We start from the raw sequence: 17,372 nt of genomic DNA, 5'->3' as shown, positions 1-17,372 counted from the left end.
TAGCTTCTTAAAAATGCAGTACACAAAGGAAATGTCTAAAGAATCCTCAGCTTAAAATTAAAAATAAATTGAGAACTTAAGTACCCCTTATTCTTCAAGACCCCACAGAAAAACTTTAAGTCACTGGAAATAGAATCTAATATTTATCCCTATTTTGAACAGTTTTATAAAACTTTTCTGTTTACTTCTCTTTCTTTCCAAGTATTACAAAGTTTTCAGTGGGGATAGTTTTCCAGTTAAGCTTTAGTTGGTCAAGGAATTAATCATTAAAGTAACACTTACTTCAGGAGTGTTTATTTTATTACTGATAATATATTTTAATTTGTCAATATGTTTAACTTAATATATGGTTTGGAAACAAGTCCTCAGCATGACTAAGTCTGGTAAATTTCTTCCTCCAGCTAAATTTTTTCTGGAAACTTTGTTTTGTTACAACTGTTATGATATCAACATGCTCTAAAAAGCTTCTCATTCAGAGCAGTCATCATATCTTTGAAAACTTCAGGATATGTTGTTTATTTTATTCTATTTCATTCATTACCAACACAAATTTGAATGGTAACCTATATCACTATGGCTAACATTTTAAAAGAAATATATATTAAATGTTAAGTTAAATTACGTATCAGAAAAGCCTCTTGCCAGTTTGTTCGTCTGTTTGAACTCCCATGACTGAGGAGAGGGCAGTGCTGTTTTCAGCATTTCTGTAGTCCTGATCTAAGTGATTTTTTCCATGGAGTTCTGATACAGTTCCTGTGAGTCAAAAAGGTTCTGCCATTGTCTGCTGAAACACACTTTGTGGTGTAGTAATGCTGCTAACAAAGAAAGCAAGCTCATGACTCTCAAAGTCCCTTCTGTGGCAGTAAAAACCTAGAAAGTGGGAGCAATTCTCTTCTGCAGAAGTTGGTTGGAGGAAAGAGCATTTCCTTTTATCTGTGCCTTAAAGGTCTGTGACAAGGGTTCCTATCTGGAAAAGCAGAGTAGAACTGTGGGGTTTTTTAATGCTCACTAGCTGATATCAGCTTATCTTTATAGAGCTGCACCTAACATTGTTAGGATGATATGCTGAATAGATAAGAAAAGCTATTATTGTTACTGTTTGTACTGGTTTTGTTAAAATTGCAGCTATCCTTCTTTTAGGGATATTTTTCTGCATGAAAGTGAACACCTTGTTTGGAGGAAGGGTACCTAATCACCACAATTCCCTTTATATTAATTTGAAACAGCATTCACCTTTAAACACATGAATTCACATTTTTTAAAATTTAAATTTGTGCAATTTCATTAATGCATTATTTACATAAGTTGGGCCATTAGAGGAAATACTTGGTGTTGTGTTGGACTGTGACTAAAAGAAAATTGTATTTCTTAGTAAGTAAAAATGAGTAAAGAATTTCTTAAAGCTCAACAGATCTTTCAAAAATCAGCCTCACTCCTACCCTTGTTCTATCTGTAGTCTAGGTAGTTTTATCTCCTGTGGGGCTGTGCAAGATGTCTCAGGACAGGCTACTTGAGAGTTGTCTCTATTAGCCAGCAAAAAAAAAAAAAAAAAAACCAAACAAAAAAACCCCAAAAAAACACCACCAAATATAAATACAAATAATCCTGAGGCACAGTGTCTTCAGCTGTTGTCCCACAATCCTTCAGCCTCAGACACCAACAGGATCTTTGTGGTTCAGGGTGATTTTGTGTCTCTGAATTTGCAGAAAACTGTTGGGCAAGCTGGCAAACTGAAAGTCAGTTCAGTTAAAAAGGGAGATGTGCTGGTTTGAAAAGTGAAAATAAGATGCCTTATGTGAGGGGGAAATATCATCATTTATCACTTTTACCACAGTGCAGCTTTTTTACAAGGCATAAGTTCTGAAGGAGCCTAAAGAAGGTTCTGTTCACTTTGAAGTGTCTCTTCAGTTTGTAATGGGGACTGATAGTATTATAGGCTGCACATCTCAACTATTGTTAGTTTTGTCCATGCAAGACTTTCTACTCAGATATTTGAAATAATATTTTGTTACAGCTAAAAATATATGTTTTCTTTGGATGCTCTAAATTTTGTGTCTGTCTGAATGGTATTGATTCAGGTCTTTAAAGAAAGGAAATTATGCCTTTGCTTTACTGCTAAATTTGTCTAAGTGATCTATAAAATGACAGAAAGTCATTATAGTAGTTGTACTCAAAAAGCATACAAGCAAAGATGGAAAGGTTTTCTTGCTAAAAAACCCCAAAATATCTCTTTAATGGTCATGTGGGCAAATAAATACAGCTGTGCCACAGCAGAAATTTTTATGGGGCAGCAATTGGAGACTCCTGAAGCAGCTGAGGACACTTTGAATCATAAACTACAGGAAACTGAAGAGGAAAAGTATAGTCTTAATATAATGTCCCCTAAGAGAGAGGTCAAATTTTGCTTTATTTGTATGAGAGAAAGAGCAAGGGGCAGAGGTACTGATATTATTCTGAAGTTGCCAGGTGGAGTTAATCAATAATAATGACAATAGACCTTCTGAGCAGCATGTTTTTTGGGGGGATGTAGGAGAAATAATTATTTTAAAAGAATTTTACCAAGTGATAAATCTTATCATAATAAGATTCTTCAAACTAGGATAGCTGGAGTGTTATAAAAATTAAACTGACTTTCCATGTTGTCAGATTTCCATTGTTTTGGCAGACATGGGTCTCACAGGAATTTTCTTTGGTGCAGAAATCTGCAGCATCTTTAAAGTTTATTTGTCTGCAAGCTTTTTAAAAGCTCAGTTATTTATCACATTTACCTCAGTGGGAGCAAACTGTGTAAAGTGCTCCACACTGACATAAATCTCCTAATTCTCTTTGCATTTGCACGGGAATGATGAGGAGAAGGGGGAGGAGTTTTCTTCAGTCTCATTTTCAGGTAACACAATTTCAAAATCTGAAATCTTTGCTCATGCACTTTAAAACAGCATTCAGACATTTCAAATGCCTGTCTAGGTATCAGCCTGTCTAGTCAAAACATGCATAATTATAGAGCACAGTGTTATCTGTGGCAGCTTGATTCAAAGGAGGTAGAGCTGCAAAGATTCACCAGAACTCGCCGTGCATTCTCCTTCTTCTTGTCCCTTTCTTTTACTGAATGCTATTTCAGATGTGCTTTTTGTTTAAAAACAGTAGAATGCATACTATAGGGACAGGGGAAATTTACATCTGGTCACTCAAGAAGGGTCCCGTGATCTTCTGGGTTGTCATCTTTAACTTCAGAACAAGATTTTTCTGGCTTGGTGCTACTGAAGAACTTTGGTGCCCATTAAGGCAGCACCTCTCCTACTGGAGGAGCTGGAAGGTGCAGTGTGCTCTGCATCTGTGATTTTCTGCTTTTTAGGGGGGTGAGGGGGTGGTTCTCCCTGCATTCCACTGGTCTCTGGTCTGTCAGTGAATTCAGCTGCACTGCCTGGACTCTGTACCATGTTGGGGAAGCTGCTGAGGGAGGGAACAGGCATGGAGATGGATTTTTGTCCTGTTTGCTGATGCAAATCTTCATGATGCAAATCTTAGTGGAGTTCAGCTGGTGGGATTCTCTCATCTGTGAATTTATCCACACCCATGCACAGAAGATTCAGATGACACAGTGATCTCTGCTGGTTTGGTAGGAGCTGATGGAGATAGACATTACAATCCTTCAGAAATCTGAATGGGAAGTAGCCCTCATTTCAAACACATTGCATTTTGGGGCCCTACTGTCTCAATTCTGTGATTCTATCACTGTCTACTTAGACTTGCTTACAATTATGGGATATTTGGGTTTCTGACTTAAAATTTGGTGAAATGTCATTACAGCTTTCCACTCACTATGAGAACAGTGTGTTCAGGATGTGAATGGAAGGAATATTGAAGTGTTCCTGAAAATAATAGCTCTAAAACTCACCTGTTCTGGAAATCTTTAGCTGCAGGATTTTTTGGTTTGTGTAATAACAGTGAGTTTAATTTAGAATCCTGTAATAATCGGTAGGCACGGCTGATTCTTCTGCGGCATAAAATAGACATAGCACTGGTGTTTTGTATTGTCAGAGTAAATTACACTCAAAGAACATTTTCTCCTAAATTTTAGCTAAATAACTATTGATATAAGCCCTTCCTAAAAGCCATTTCAAAATTGATTACTATGATTCTAACTATTCTCGTTATTTTACCTTAATTTTCTGACTGGTAATTTTGCTTGTGGTGCTGATCTGCCATGTAGATACATTTCACCAAAAAAGAAAAAAAAAAATTTGGAGATTTCTAACTGAAATATGAATCTAAGTATGAGAGTCAGAAGATAACAGGCAATTATTTAAATGTGCATCACTACTGAAGTAAAGCTGGTCAAGAAAATGTTTTTCCTCTGTGCAACCCTGGTAGAAAATCTCCAGTGATTTCTTTTAATGCTTTTCACTAGAAAAGCATGGGGGAAGGCATCTGGAAAGTGACCCCTTTGCCTCATGGTAGAAGACCAAAAGCAGAGCATGACAAAGAGTGAAAAAGAAATTTGTGTTTTGTGTGAGGAAATAATGAAAGATCTTGAATATGACAAAAACTCCAAGCTAATTCAGAGCAAACTAAGGCACTTTTTTTGTTTGTTTTTTGTCCCCAGTAGAGCTCATTGACTGAGTTTATGAACTGAACCAGTTTATATACTGAACCAGTATAACCTCATTTACCAATGAGGTTCCAGCATTAATAACTGAGTGATTTTTGTGCAAACCAGAACTCCCGCTCCCATAGCCACTTGCCTTGGGGTAGAAACAATGCATTTTTCAAACATTAAATGCATTTCATATAATTTTCTTCAGTGGGATAACTGAAAAGTTTACGCCTTTCTCCTTGTGACCCAACTGTGCTATTTCCAACGTCTTACTTGACTACAAACTATTGCCGACAGTGAAGTCGGACTTAACTCTGGTTTAATTTTCACGTTTGTTTATTTCCCTGTGTTCTCCCAGAAGGTATTGCACTCAATAATCTGCAGTTGATAGCAATTTCCTGACCAGTGAGTGGCTGGTGTCTTAACTTAATGACTGTGGTATTGACAGTGCTTTCTTTTCTGAGAAATAATTGATCAGAATAGCTTAATTTCTGTGACTCTTTAGGACTAATCCTGTTGAGGATAAATTTAGACTGAAGATGCAAAATAACTCTCTAAATAAGAAAAAAATATGTTATGCTTTTAGGAACAATGCTTTTGCAAAAACCCTGTAGAACCTGTTCTAGGTAGTGTAGCAGCTTTCTGACAGCTCTAATCTTGCACCAGCACTTTGGGTTTGAACAGATAAAGCAAAAAAAGAATAAGAAACTTAGAATAATATCCACGGAAGCTATTTCTGTGGGCTCCTTCTGTTGCAGCATTTGTGCTCTGTGTGTAGAGATGAGCCTGTGCCTGTGCTGGGAACACACACACACACCCCAGAAATGGTTGGTTACTTAGAACATCTCAGACCACATGGTGCTTGAGATCTGGTAGAGAAATTTGGAAGCAAACATGACAATTTATGGTGAAAATGCTTCAGGAAAGGGCTTTTCTCATGCTGTTTCTCTGTTTGCCAGCTCTGAAGGCCATCGCAGCTGATGTTATGTTCTGAAGTCGTACGTGTACTCAATGATGTTAAGCCAGCAAATATGAAAACAAGGAAATAGCACGAGAAAGCCCTTTGTCCTGTCTCTGGTTGCCGAAGAAATTTATCGTCTCATCTCCAGAGGGGTTTGGAAGTGACGATGAACTGTTCAAGCTGCCCTACTCAAAGGTATCAAGGGCAAGGATTATTTTTAAAAGGAAAAGACAAAAAATTTTAGTACGTTGTGCTAATAGTGTTCTATAATGTAGTTTTGCTAAGAAAAAAAAGGTAATGTGACCCATCCTTCTTCACAGTTGGTGATTATGGTAAATTTATTTTGCTTGTAATCATCTTGTCCCAGATTTTCTTTTCCTTATTTATTTTAGTTGAATCAATTAGGAATTTTGTTTCTATGAATATATTAAAAGGGAGCAATAAATTTTATTCATATGTTAAAGAGAGAATGTAAAGTTCTTTATACTCCCTGCATTTAAAAGGAAAACAACTGAGTTGTTGTCACTTATAGCACCATTATACATGTTAAGAATTAAGTGTTATTTATATCTATTCCATAGTATTTTTAATGATGATATTGCTGCTATGGATCATAAATAGAAATGATCAAGTCACTGTTTCTCATTTTCTAGGCACAGTAGTAGTAGTGAAAACTAGTACTTCCTGCTTTCTTATCCACAACATTTTGTAATAAATGATCACCTTTTAAATAACTGGAAAACATTCACGTAACTTTTAATAAGAAAAATTAATTTGCATTTTGCTTGCTGAAGCCTAGTTAATGTCTATTTCATAGGTGCCAAACATTTAACCTTTTGAATTTTTTTTATTTAAAAAGAAAAAGTCATAAATCCAGTAGCTTGGTTTTCCATGTAATAAAATAGGAAATAGGACACACAATTTTTTCAGTTACCCAGCATATGTGGGGGAAAATGGCCTACTGTTGTTTTTTGCTGTTTGGGGGGTTTTTTCCCCCCAATTATTCTTCTATAAAGTTTTTTTTGTTGTTGGTTGGTTGGTTTTTTGTTTTTTTTTTTTGGTTGGTTGGTTTTTTGTTTTCTTTTTCTTTTTCTTTTTCTTTTTCTTTTTCTTTTTCTTTTTCTTTTTCTTTTTCTTTTTCTTTTTCTTTTTCTTTTTCTTTTTCTTTTTCTTTTTCTTTTTCTTTTTCTTTTTCTTTTTCTTTTCCTTTTCCTTTTCCTTTTCCTTTTCCTTTTCCTTTTCCTTTTTCTTTTTCTTTTTCTTTTTCTTTTTCTTTTTCTTTTTCTTTTTCTTTTTCTTTTTTTGTTTGTTTCCTTTTTTTGGAATTAATTTTTTTTTAATTATCATTTGTTATTTAGCACGGCTCATTTACAAAATAAAACTTGAGTATTATAGCTTTGTTTGAAGGTTAGTTGCAAGTTCTTGTATATTGCCTCACATTTTAGGGAGTAATGCTTAATATGTATCATCTATAATATTAGAATTTCATATGCAACGCAAAATCTCTTAGGAAGCAAAGGAGTATAAAGAACCCTGTTTTCTGCACTTATGTGAAGACGTAATATTAGTTTGCTAGAGTATAATGAAATGCAGACACTGCTTTTAACTGGGATGTATACAGTATATAGAACTTTCTTTTAAAGAAAAAAGTTATTAATGATTCGTGAATTAGACTACAACATGGAATTCTTACACATTACTGTATGTTTGATGTAAAGATATTTATAGGCTTGTACTTAATAATCACGTTGCCTCAGTTCTTGGACTGCAGAATGTCTACCATGACTGTTGCCTATAGTTTGCTCCACATTTGCTATCTGGCTCTTTTAAAAGAAAATGTGTATTTGGCTATTTGATCTGTAAAATAAATTAATATTAATAATGAAGTATGTATTGTAATTGAGCATATTGTATTGCATAATTATAGCTATGACTGTTACAGAGAGTTTTTCATTTCCAATGATGGGATCGCTTTCTTGGGAAGAAGTTCATGTACCTGTCAGACAGTTTTGCTGTTCCTGTTTTTAGCAGCCTTGCAGCATTCATGCTTCAAAATCGCCCAACACTTGCAGTGGTCAGACATGCAGTGACATTTATTGACTCAGCACCACAACACAGCCAGTTTAAAATTCATTCCCAACACAGTGAGGGATTCATCCCAAAAGTACTGTTTGGTGTCCCACACACTGCTCCTGCCTGTTGCTGCTGCAGTTGTTTGTAGAGGTGTTTCCTATATGGGTGATGGTTCCTATAGTCAGTGATGTTTGAGTAACAACCCTTGGGCCTCATTCAGATTGGTTTGTCAGGCAGACAGGATGATTTCATAGGCTTTGAGTTTTCATTTTTTTTCCTTTGAGTCTTTGGATTTCTCTCCTTACAAGAATTAGGTTGGATTTCCTTTTTGAGAAAACCCCTATATGTAAACTTAATATTTGATTAAGAGAAGCACCAAATAATTACAATGCTTACATTCAAACTTTTTTTTTTTTTTTTAATCCAGGGATACTGAGTGGGGATAATGTAATTTAGTCATCTCAAGTGAACTTGTAGTTGCCCTCAGTTTTTTCTTCTGGTGGTGACAAGTCACTGAGAGACTGTAGCAGGTTATTTTGATTTTAGGACTGCATACCCTCTAGAAGTGCCTACTTTCTTGCACTGAGTATGAAGAAAACCTTTGATAAGTACCTTTCTTGTACCAGATGTGCCAGTTATGTGCTTTCAGAGAAAAAATATACTTCATTTCAAGTTCCTTTGCTTTTAACCTAGCTGAAGCTATAACTTTTTCCTAGTATTACACTCGTCCTATCATTCTAGTCTACCAATAAATAATTCTAAAAGCATCTAAGATGATGTTAAAATTTGCAAAAGCTACATAAATGAACATAATGTGGTTTAATTAATGGTCCCAATCAGTAATCTCCCTCCCCTGGTTCTCTCATGAACCACAGATCTTTTAAGTTGCTCCTTTTCATGTGTTTTGTCTGTTTCAATTTTTGTTTTTGAACATCTAAGTATCAATCTTTTTTAAAAGTTGTTTTTTCACAGGCTGGTATAAAACTTATTCAGAGCTCATTTCCTCCTGATGGTAGAATAGGTTCATAAAAATCCCATGAAAGCCATGAATGCTTATTGACCAAATATGTGTGTGTGCTGGATATCAATTTATACATTTTTCTGTGATGAAGGCTAGTCAAAAATTTCTGTTATTTTTGTTTTAAATAGTGTTAGTATCCTGAGTCAAAGCTAGATATATATGTTTCAAAACCAAGTGTTTCTCAAGTATTTTCACCTACAGACTTTTTTTTTCCTGAGTGATTAGAAGTCAGAGTGAATTATGAGCAAAAATCACTGAGTTGAGCAAATGTTACTTACTTTGAACTTGACAACTCACTATATTTTCTTTGGAATATCAATATATTTATCATACTTCAGCCTGCAATTATTAGTCACCTCAGTACAAACTTCTCAAGAAATTCCTCCTTTTCTCTGGTGCTCATTGCCTCATCTCCAGAGCAGCCAGGCTATATCTGTAGGGAAAGCTCCAGAGCCTACTTTGGATCAGTTCCAGTGCAATGTGGGGCTGAACAAAAAGAAAACTTCTTTATTTAGTGCCAGTTTTACATGTAACTGATCCCATGGCTGCTTGCAGCCCTCTCCAGCATAGCAGCTGGGGCTGGCTCTCAGATAAGCTGGTTGCATCTAGTGCTGTGTTGCCAATTATTATGGAATTCTTATGGATTTGTGTGTCTACCAAGGCTCCCTCCCACCTGACCTCAAACACCCCCTAGAGCAAATGAGGCACTACAGAAACTTATGGGGATTTAAGTGCTTCTTAGTTCGAGTGGGGGACTTCTGAAGGGCAGTAGGGGGCTGTCAGGAACAAAGCTGATTTGTGATGTAAATAGAATTGTGTTTTTAACATAAACTGTAATGCTGCAGGGTGGGTTTGTTGTTTTTTTTTCTTTTTTTTGGTTACACTTTTCTGGTGATTTCCCATTTTACCATAAAACATATATTTATCATGTATCCTCCTGGTCTTACGTATTATATGTAAAGTCTTTTTAACAAATGATTTGAATATATATTTTTGCTTTCATATCGAATTACTGAGCACTGTTCCTTTTATGTCTTATTTATCTATTTCTAAAATAAATTTGGTTTGACGATTATATTTGCGTACCTTCTGGAGAAGCACTGTTTTTAAATACACCTCTGGTCTGTTTGCTTAATGCATGCACACCACCAAGCCCCTAGAGAAACTGGTATTTTTCACAGTTTAGGAGCTATGATTATTAAATAACTTAACCACATGTAAGCTTTACAAGAAGAAATATGCCTGTTTGAAAAACCTCATACTCTTCGGCAGCACATTTCTTTTGTCTACAATTTTTTCAAAGAAATCTAAGCAGGAATTCCAATAATTACACATTTTCCAATGATGTTTCCATGCATGTGTTAGTGCTTATATCCGTCTCTGTATGTATTTTGTTTGCCTGTGTATATAGGGAGCATGAGGATGTCTATATGTCATAACACATTTATCACACGTTCAATTAGCAAAGGTTGTATGCAGTAAATGTTGCACAGACTGAAGCTGCAGAGACGTGCCCATCCCAGTATCTCTTGCTGTGAAATATAGCCAGGCTCTAAGGATTTCAATCTGCCACATTATTTGATTTTTGGGAAGATTTGTCTTCCCTTCTGAGAATGTACTGGGCTCACAATATATGAGAAGATGACTCGTGGTGATTTGGAGGTTAAGATACAAATATGAAAAGTGCAGTTTTGAGTTCTAGTGCTATGATTCTTCCACTAGGTTATTTTACTCATTCCGATACTGTTTCTCAGTATTCTAAAATATAATTTTCTTTTACTAAATAGACTTATATTCTTAAATTTTACCACTGAAAATGTAGCAAAATGACATTTTTGTATTTTCTCCAAATTGTGAGCTTCTGCTTATTTCATAGACACATGTAAATCAAATTCAGTTATTTACACGCATAGAGATGGATATTAAATGTGATATCAGGAATTTTTCAGGGGCATTATTGACTTTTTGCAACCTTTTAAATAGGTTTTATTCATTTGTGTTCTCATTTCCAAGGAAGGTGTTCATTCAAGCTGAAATCACTTATTTCCAATAAAAGCTGAATGATCATATCAGAGGTATGAGGTTTGATTTCTCATTGCTGAATTGCAGCTAAGACTTATGAGCTGAATTTCGGAGTGTGGCTCTCAGTATTGTTTTCATCCTTTTGTAAGAGAAGTTCCATGGCTGTTGGATGGATGAAGTGCCCTCTGCTCCTGTTCTCTGTTTTCTCCTGGGCTGTGATCTGCAAGTCTCCAGTCACAGGTTTTCCCACTCAAAAATGCTTTTCCTAGGTCTGCATCTGCACCATCCATGTGCTGATGGTTTGCCTCTCCCTCTCTTGTATGAGAAGGAAACAACAAGGGACAAATTTTGGTGTTTCCCAAACACTTAGGCACGTGTGTTTCAGACAAGCAAATGAACTTCAAATGGGTGATTGGAATTTGGAAAGTCCTTTTCTTTGAATGTTTGGGGGTTTTGAGTGATTGGAAATTACTCATAATTTTGGGATTGTCTGAAAGCAAACTTTGCCGGAGTCTGCACGGACAAGGTCATGAGCATGTGCAGGACTTAGGAGGAGTTAGGATGGAAAGGGATGAGAGGAAAGGAAGATCTTTTCCTTCTGTAATTATTATTGTGGTGAGAAACTGAATCAAAATACTGAGTGCCACATCAGATCTTTGCAGAAGCAGTTTTAAGTCACATTTAAGTCATGTATTTTATTAATTGCATTAATATCAATCTATTATGGATAAAAGCAGCAGAATTCAGTTGCTAACTCTGAATGTATCTGAACATGTGGATGTGCATTCGTGTCTGGGTTGAAAAGTGATTCAGATCAGGTTTATTTGGATTGAAAGGTAAGGTGTCTTAATTGTATTGCTGACTGATTTTTGTAGATTACTAAAAAATGTTTCCCTCCCTTTTAAAAAGAATGTGTTTGGAGCTGGAAGTGAAGAAGAACACTCAGACTTGGAAAAATTTATGGTATAGTTTTCTTTGCTATTTAACAAGAAAAAAATTATATTAATACCTAAAGATGGTACAAAAAGAGTGATTTTTTTAAAAAAATATTTAAACTTACCTGATGTAAAATTACAATTTTTGTATAACAATAAACTGCAGTCTAGCTTTGTTGCATTCTCTTTCTTGAAATACATTAAAATAAATTTAAAAGCAAGTGCCATTGCTTGCCAGTGCCCAGTTATTATAACTACCTAAACACCTAGGTACAGATACTTTAAATTATACACTATGAAAGCCTAAGTATTTTCTACCTTCTATCTTCTCTTTTCCAAAGTCTCTATTTTTGGAAGTGTTTAACATGAAACTATCTGTAGCCAGCACACCAAGGAATCAAACTGAAGGTGGAAAGGGGCTTTTTGTTTAAATGTCTATTTGTAAGCAAAACTTCAAGAGGAGAGGAAAACATTGGATTATGTTCTCAAGCTTAGCAGAAGGGAAGCAACAACTTCTCCAGCCTGCTGAGATCTTGATTGCTATTGATTTCAAAGTTAGAGGCCCAAACAACTGCAATTTATACAAGAACTGTTTCTCCCAACTCATGCTGAACCCAGAACTCAGTGAGAGCTCGGGCTAAGAGCTGCTGCCGCTTGGAAAGGTGTGTGAGGTGTTGTTATTAGCAGCAGTGATCAACACTGCTGTATTCACTGCTCACAGCCCGTGCTGAGTCACCTTGATCTGTAATATTTTCTATACCTGAGTGGGAACAAGAGATTTGCCAAATATCCTGCAAGAAAAAATTTGTTTTTTTCTTCAAGTAGCAGTATGCTACTCTATCCAAATACAGATCTCTAATACTTTTCAGAAGCGTCTCATGAGACACACTGAATGCTTACCTTTTTAATTCTTATTTTATATATTGAAGAAGCTTATATATAGATATATACACAAACAAAAAGATAAGGTAATTTTCTAAAAATTTTCATGTTTTTTTTTATAAGCCAGTGTTCAAAGACATTTCCTGCTGTTTAGAAGCATGAGGCTGAATGGATTTTTCAACGGCCTGAAGTAGATTTTTAATCTAGCAAAATAACATTGTGGCTAATTAAAAAAAAATATGGATAAACAGATTGGTGTTTGCTTACACATGGGGGAATCATCAAACCCACTGATTTTGCAAACAAGAGGCTGGAGAATTTCATAAATGCATTTTAAGAAATTTGTACGGCCAAAGATCTTCCCTAATTCATTCCCATTCTTCATCAGGTTTATGGTAAGGCCATTTCTATGCATTATCACTTTGAACAAATTTTAACCCAAGTTACTTCATTTCCTGACAATCAAAGATTGTCTTTGTTTTTCCGTGTTGGAAAACAATCCATGTATGTATGGTCTAACGCTATGAGATTTTTGTTTTCTTGTCTTTAATGTATGGTTTAAGATTTTCTTATTCCTCTTTTTTCCTATTTTTATATTAATGTATGGAAACTATGGGGGGTGGGATTTGTAAGAATTTTTAAGATCTTGCACTAGGTTTTGTGTCAATTTGATATTTGACAACAGTACTGTGGTAATAATCAAAGTAATTAGTACCACATGTATAAACTTTGGACAATATATTATAACCAGAATATGTTGGTGAGTCACACAATATATATCTATTTCTTACATCTGAATTCTTAAAGATCACAGAATGATAGAATAATTCAGGTTCCAAGGGATCTGTGAGAGTCGCCTGCTCCAATCATGGAACTCAAAACCAGGTTCTCTGGGTCTTGTTCAGTTGACTTCTAATATTTTAGGATCCTCAAGAGTTTAGAGGTGTTTAAGTGGAAATCAAAATCTTAATTGTCTTTTTGAGTCCACTACCCACATGTATAAATATCCAATGAATTCAAATTACTTACAGCTGTAAATAGTTTAAATAGTCTCTTTGTATGCATTTTTTGGGGTGGTAACCCCCAAGTACACTGTTTGCTGCTCACTTGTTTGGCTCATCAACTTTTGTATTCATCTTTATTTTATAAATAAGTTGTGAGTTTTTATTTGAATTTCCTCTAGTTGTAGTGGAAGCCCTGAGAAGTTGACACAATCTTGATTGTTTTACTCACAACAAGCACATCAAACCTCTTCAGAAACTTATTTTGAAGGTTGGATATTAAAAGCAGACAGGAATAATTCTGTCAGGAACAATTAAACTAGGAAAATGTAATTGGAGGCAAAAAAAAAAAAGGCTTTTGATGCTTCCGGTTTACAAGAGATACAATGAACTGCTTTCAGCTCCCAAGCATGATTTATTAGTTACAGTAGTTTGGCTTTGAAACACTGAGCATGGCTAAGACAGCATGTGCTCAGTTGTGTGAGGGCTCCAACATCTGTCCTGACAATCCTCTTACAGGCTATCTTTGAGGAATTAGGAAAAGGCAACATGAGTTCTGAAATGGATATCAAACAGCCAGAGTTACAAGAGGGGGGTTGGAAGAGGATATTCCATTATTTCATTGCCCCTTTTTAACACAATAACTCCTTGAACTGTTTGTTTTTATTATTCCAGATGGGAGCAAGATGCATTTAAATGAATAAAATGAAATAGAACAAATCAAATGCTTGGCTGCTGTTCAAGAGCTGCTAAGGCTAAGCTTTATTAAATTCACATGAGGATATGATAACTGTGGAATTTCACACAATGAACTGCACTAATCTTACTCGTGAAGAACATAATTTTTCTTCAGATAGATGAGAGAATCTGAAATTTTGTCATGAAAAAAACAAAACCCCTTTGGAGCTTTATTTTCTGAGGGCATTCACTGATTGAGTGAAATCTGTCCATGTCCCACAAACAGAATCTTCATGCACAATCCATTTTTACACATCAAAAGTTCCAAGGGTTTGTTCTTTCTCCGTGGCAAAGTGGAGAATACTTCAAAGTAAGTTGCTGCGTTGTATGTTAAAACTCTTCCCTGTGTCATCTACAGTCCCTTTAGGAATAAGCACATTTATGTTTTAAGAGGGAGCAAAAGCATTAAAATTTAAAATTATATTAGATACATTTAATTTATATTTAGATAGGAAAAAAAATTAAAGCAGAGCAAACCAAATATTTTAATGATTATTTGCAGGATATAATTCACACTGATGTCTTTTCTTTTTTGTGACTGTAGATCATTTTTATGCCTCTGCAGTAGAATGGCTGTTTATAACTCAATGTTTTTCAGACCTTTCCTGTTACTTAATGTAATTAATGTTCTTTTTAATATGTTATTTTTCCTTATTTCTTTTTACTGAAACTCCAAAATTACTGTTGAAAATTTCTGATAAAATAATATTATCTCCCCCCCTGAAAACTACACAAGTATAATTCCTGAAAATACTCACACAATATATGTTGTTACATTTTCATTTAAATGCAATATAAAACTGCATTCATTAACTATTTCCCTGTATCTAAAATGCTAAGAAGAAAAAGGAAATGCTAAAATTTAAATGACTGACATGTCAAGTCTATTGAGGACTTTTTCTTTAATAAAAATAAAAAAAAAATTGAAATAATATGGGATTTTTTTATGGGAACTGATGAATGGGATTCATCAGGATTCATCATCATGGAATTTTATGGGGACCTTACAAAACTCATATATAATGAGAGTGGCCATCACATGGAAATAAAATTTAAAAAAGTAGAATCAACTCCTGTTTTGATGAAATATCATGTGTTTGGTTGGGTAATGTCCAACACGTGAATTTTCTTTCATGAGGCTGAATAACTTGTTCGTGGTGTCTCCTTTGAAAATGAGAGCCACAAGCTGTCTGCTTGATAAACTGCAGGAATTCATCAAATGTAGCACTCACCTGAACCCTACCTGCACTTACTCCTGAAAACAACAATCCAAGGGTCTACAAAAGAGATAATGGCCAGACAAAGCCTGACGTGTCATAGCAGATAGAGAACCTTCTCTCCTTGTGAAACCAGCCCAAGTAAAAGCTCAGATTTAATCAGAACTGGCTTGCCTCTCCCTCTGTCAATCAAACATTTTATATTGATAATCTGAGGACAACAGGGTTGAGGGGACAAAGCCTACTTTTGTATTATTAAGATGAAAAGATTCTGCTGGGGTTTGATAACACTGGAGATGCAGAAACATAATGAAAACCAAACATATCTGCAAAAAGGACTTCTTATCAAGATAAAATCCTGATGAAAAATGCCACTTATTCTTTATTTTCCACCAGGCAGGTTTAAACACTGCAAGTCAAGAATGTAGATCTGTATTTAATGGAGGTATTTAGTTTGGAACACTCTGTGTTGAAATATGAACCTTGAATTCAGTTGCTTCTCATCTGATCTAAAAAAAAATATTAAAAATTAACTGATTTCTTTCATATTCAAACACAGAATACTCTATCAATAAATTAGAATTTACCAGTTGATGTCACAACCTTATAGGTAGATCTGTATAAGTTGTCATTCCAAATGCATTCTGTAGCATTTGAACTCATTTCAGTGGAACTAATTTTGTTTGTTGTTTGTTTTTAAATTATTTCTGGAAGAGAAAGTGTCTGACTAGTCACTTTTAATTTATTCATCTCAGAAATACTGGGGTCCATAAAAGACAGAATGAGATTTGGTACAATGAAGAAAAAGTTAGCATGTGCTAATTTAATGTGATGGGTCAATGACTGGGTGGTTTTTTGTTTGTTTGGGTTTTTTGGTGGTTTTGTGTGTGTGTGTCTTTTGTTTTGTTTGGGATTTTTTGTGTGTGTGTTTGTTCTTAGTATTTTTTAAGGTAGGATAGGGTTATTAGTAGGATAGGGTTATTAGTCTGCTGTTAATTTTTTAATTGCTTTCTGCTTAGTATGTTATTTATGAAAGAGAAGGAGGAGCTGGAACAAGATATTTCAATTCTGTTTAAAAAATAATATTCTCTGCTGGGAATTCTCAAGTAAATGTATTGTAATCTTTCACAGGGATTGTGGAAGATTGGCTTACACTGTTTCTGTTCCATGACTTGTATGTGGTTGTAAGCTTTGTATGGATTTTCTTTTTTGTAATTGTTTTTCCTTTAGCCATCCTGTGGCCTGAGATTGGAAGAAAAAGATAAAAGGTCAGAAAGGCTTAATAGCAATTTTGGTTTTGAAAGGGAGAGGCTGGTTGATCCAGCTTAAATCTTTGCAGCTGGATCAACCAATAACTGTTAAACTACATAGACAAATGACAACTTCAAAACCTCATGGGTCAGCACAACACCAGCTGTAATAACCAGGAGAGTGAGAGGGAAAGGTGAATCCATAGGACATATGCTCATAATATTTTGAGAGGATATCCAAAAACAGATAGGTGGGAATGGAAAACCCCTTTCTTATTAGGTAACCAACAAAGAAAATTAAAGAAGACTGAATTTTGTCACCTGCTCTTTGGTGTATGGTTGAGGATGATTGGGGTTTTACTAATGAGAGACAGAACTGCATTGACTGTATCCCGTGGGGTTTGTGGAGCTATATCCAGATGCCAGTGTGATCTCACCAAAGCAATAGTTACACCAAATCCCTCCCACATATCAGCATTTTGAAAATATTTTAGAAAAAGTGCTGACAAGTGCTGAGGTGATGTTTTACTTGTTACCATCTTTGGGTTCCTTTTATTGTCTTTTGCACATTTAGAGCGGAATGGCTGACAGAGGGGATCAGGGAAGGTGTGTTAGGCATGGATATCTCCTCTCAGAGCACTGAAGCCTGGGCAGAGAGGTTAAGCAGAGCATCTACAG

At 35.3% G+C, this 17,372-nt stretch overlaps 1 protein-coding gene across 5 annotated transcripts in view; it reads left to right on the top strand.

Moving 5' to 3' along the window:
- The window catches only part of LOC134564650 (protocadherin-11 X-linked-like), a 438,831-nt gene that overhangs the window by 70,106 nt on the left and 351,353 nt on the right, over positions 1 to 17,372 (top strand). Inside the window, exon 4 of one of the 5 annotated variants that reach the window (XM_063423639.1) lies at positions 5,554 to 11,762. The exons of the other annotated variants lie outside the window; for them this stretch is intronic. Coding sequence (XP_063279709.1) covers positions 5,554 to 5,559 — 6 coding nt within the window. The 3' untranslated portion in view covers positions 5,560 to 11,762. Of the gene's footprint in view, positions 1 to 5,553; positions 11,763 to 17,372 lie in introns of those variants that run through there. 5 annotated transcript variants of the gene reach the window in all.

The sequence above is a fragment of the Prinia subflava genome, chromosome Z, assembly GCF_021018805.1.
Source record: "Prinia subflava isolate CZ2003 ecotype Zambia chromosome Z, Cam_Psub_1.2, whole genome shotgun sequence".
NCBI classification, from domain to species: Eukaryota; Metazoa; Chordata; class Aves; order Passeriformes; family Cisticolidae; genus Prinia; species Prinia subflava.
Note: the sequence above shows the minus strand (reverse complement) of the source record. Positions and strands in the feature narration are given on the sequence as shown.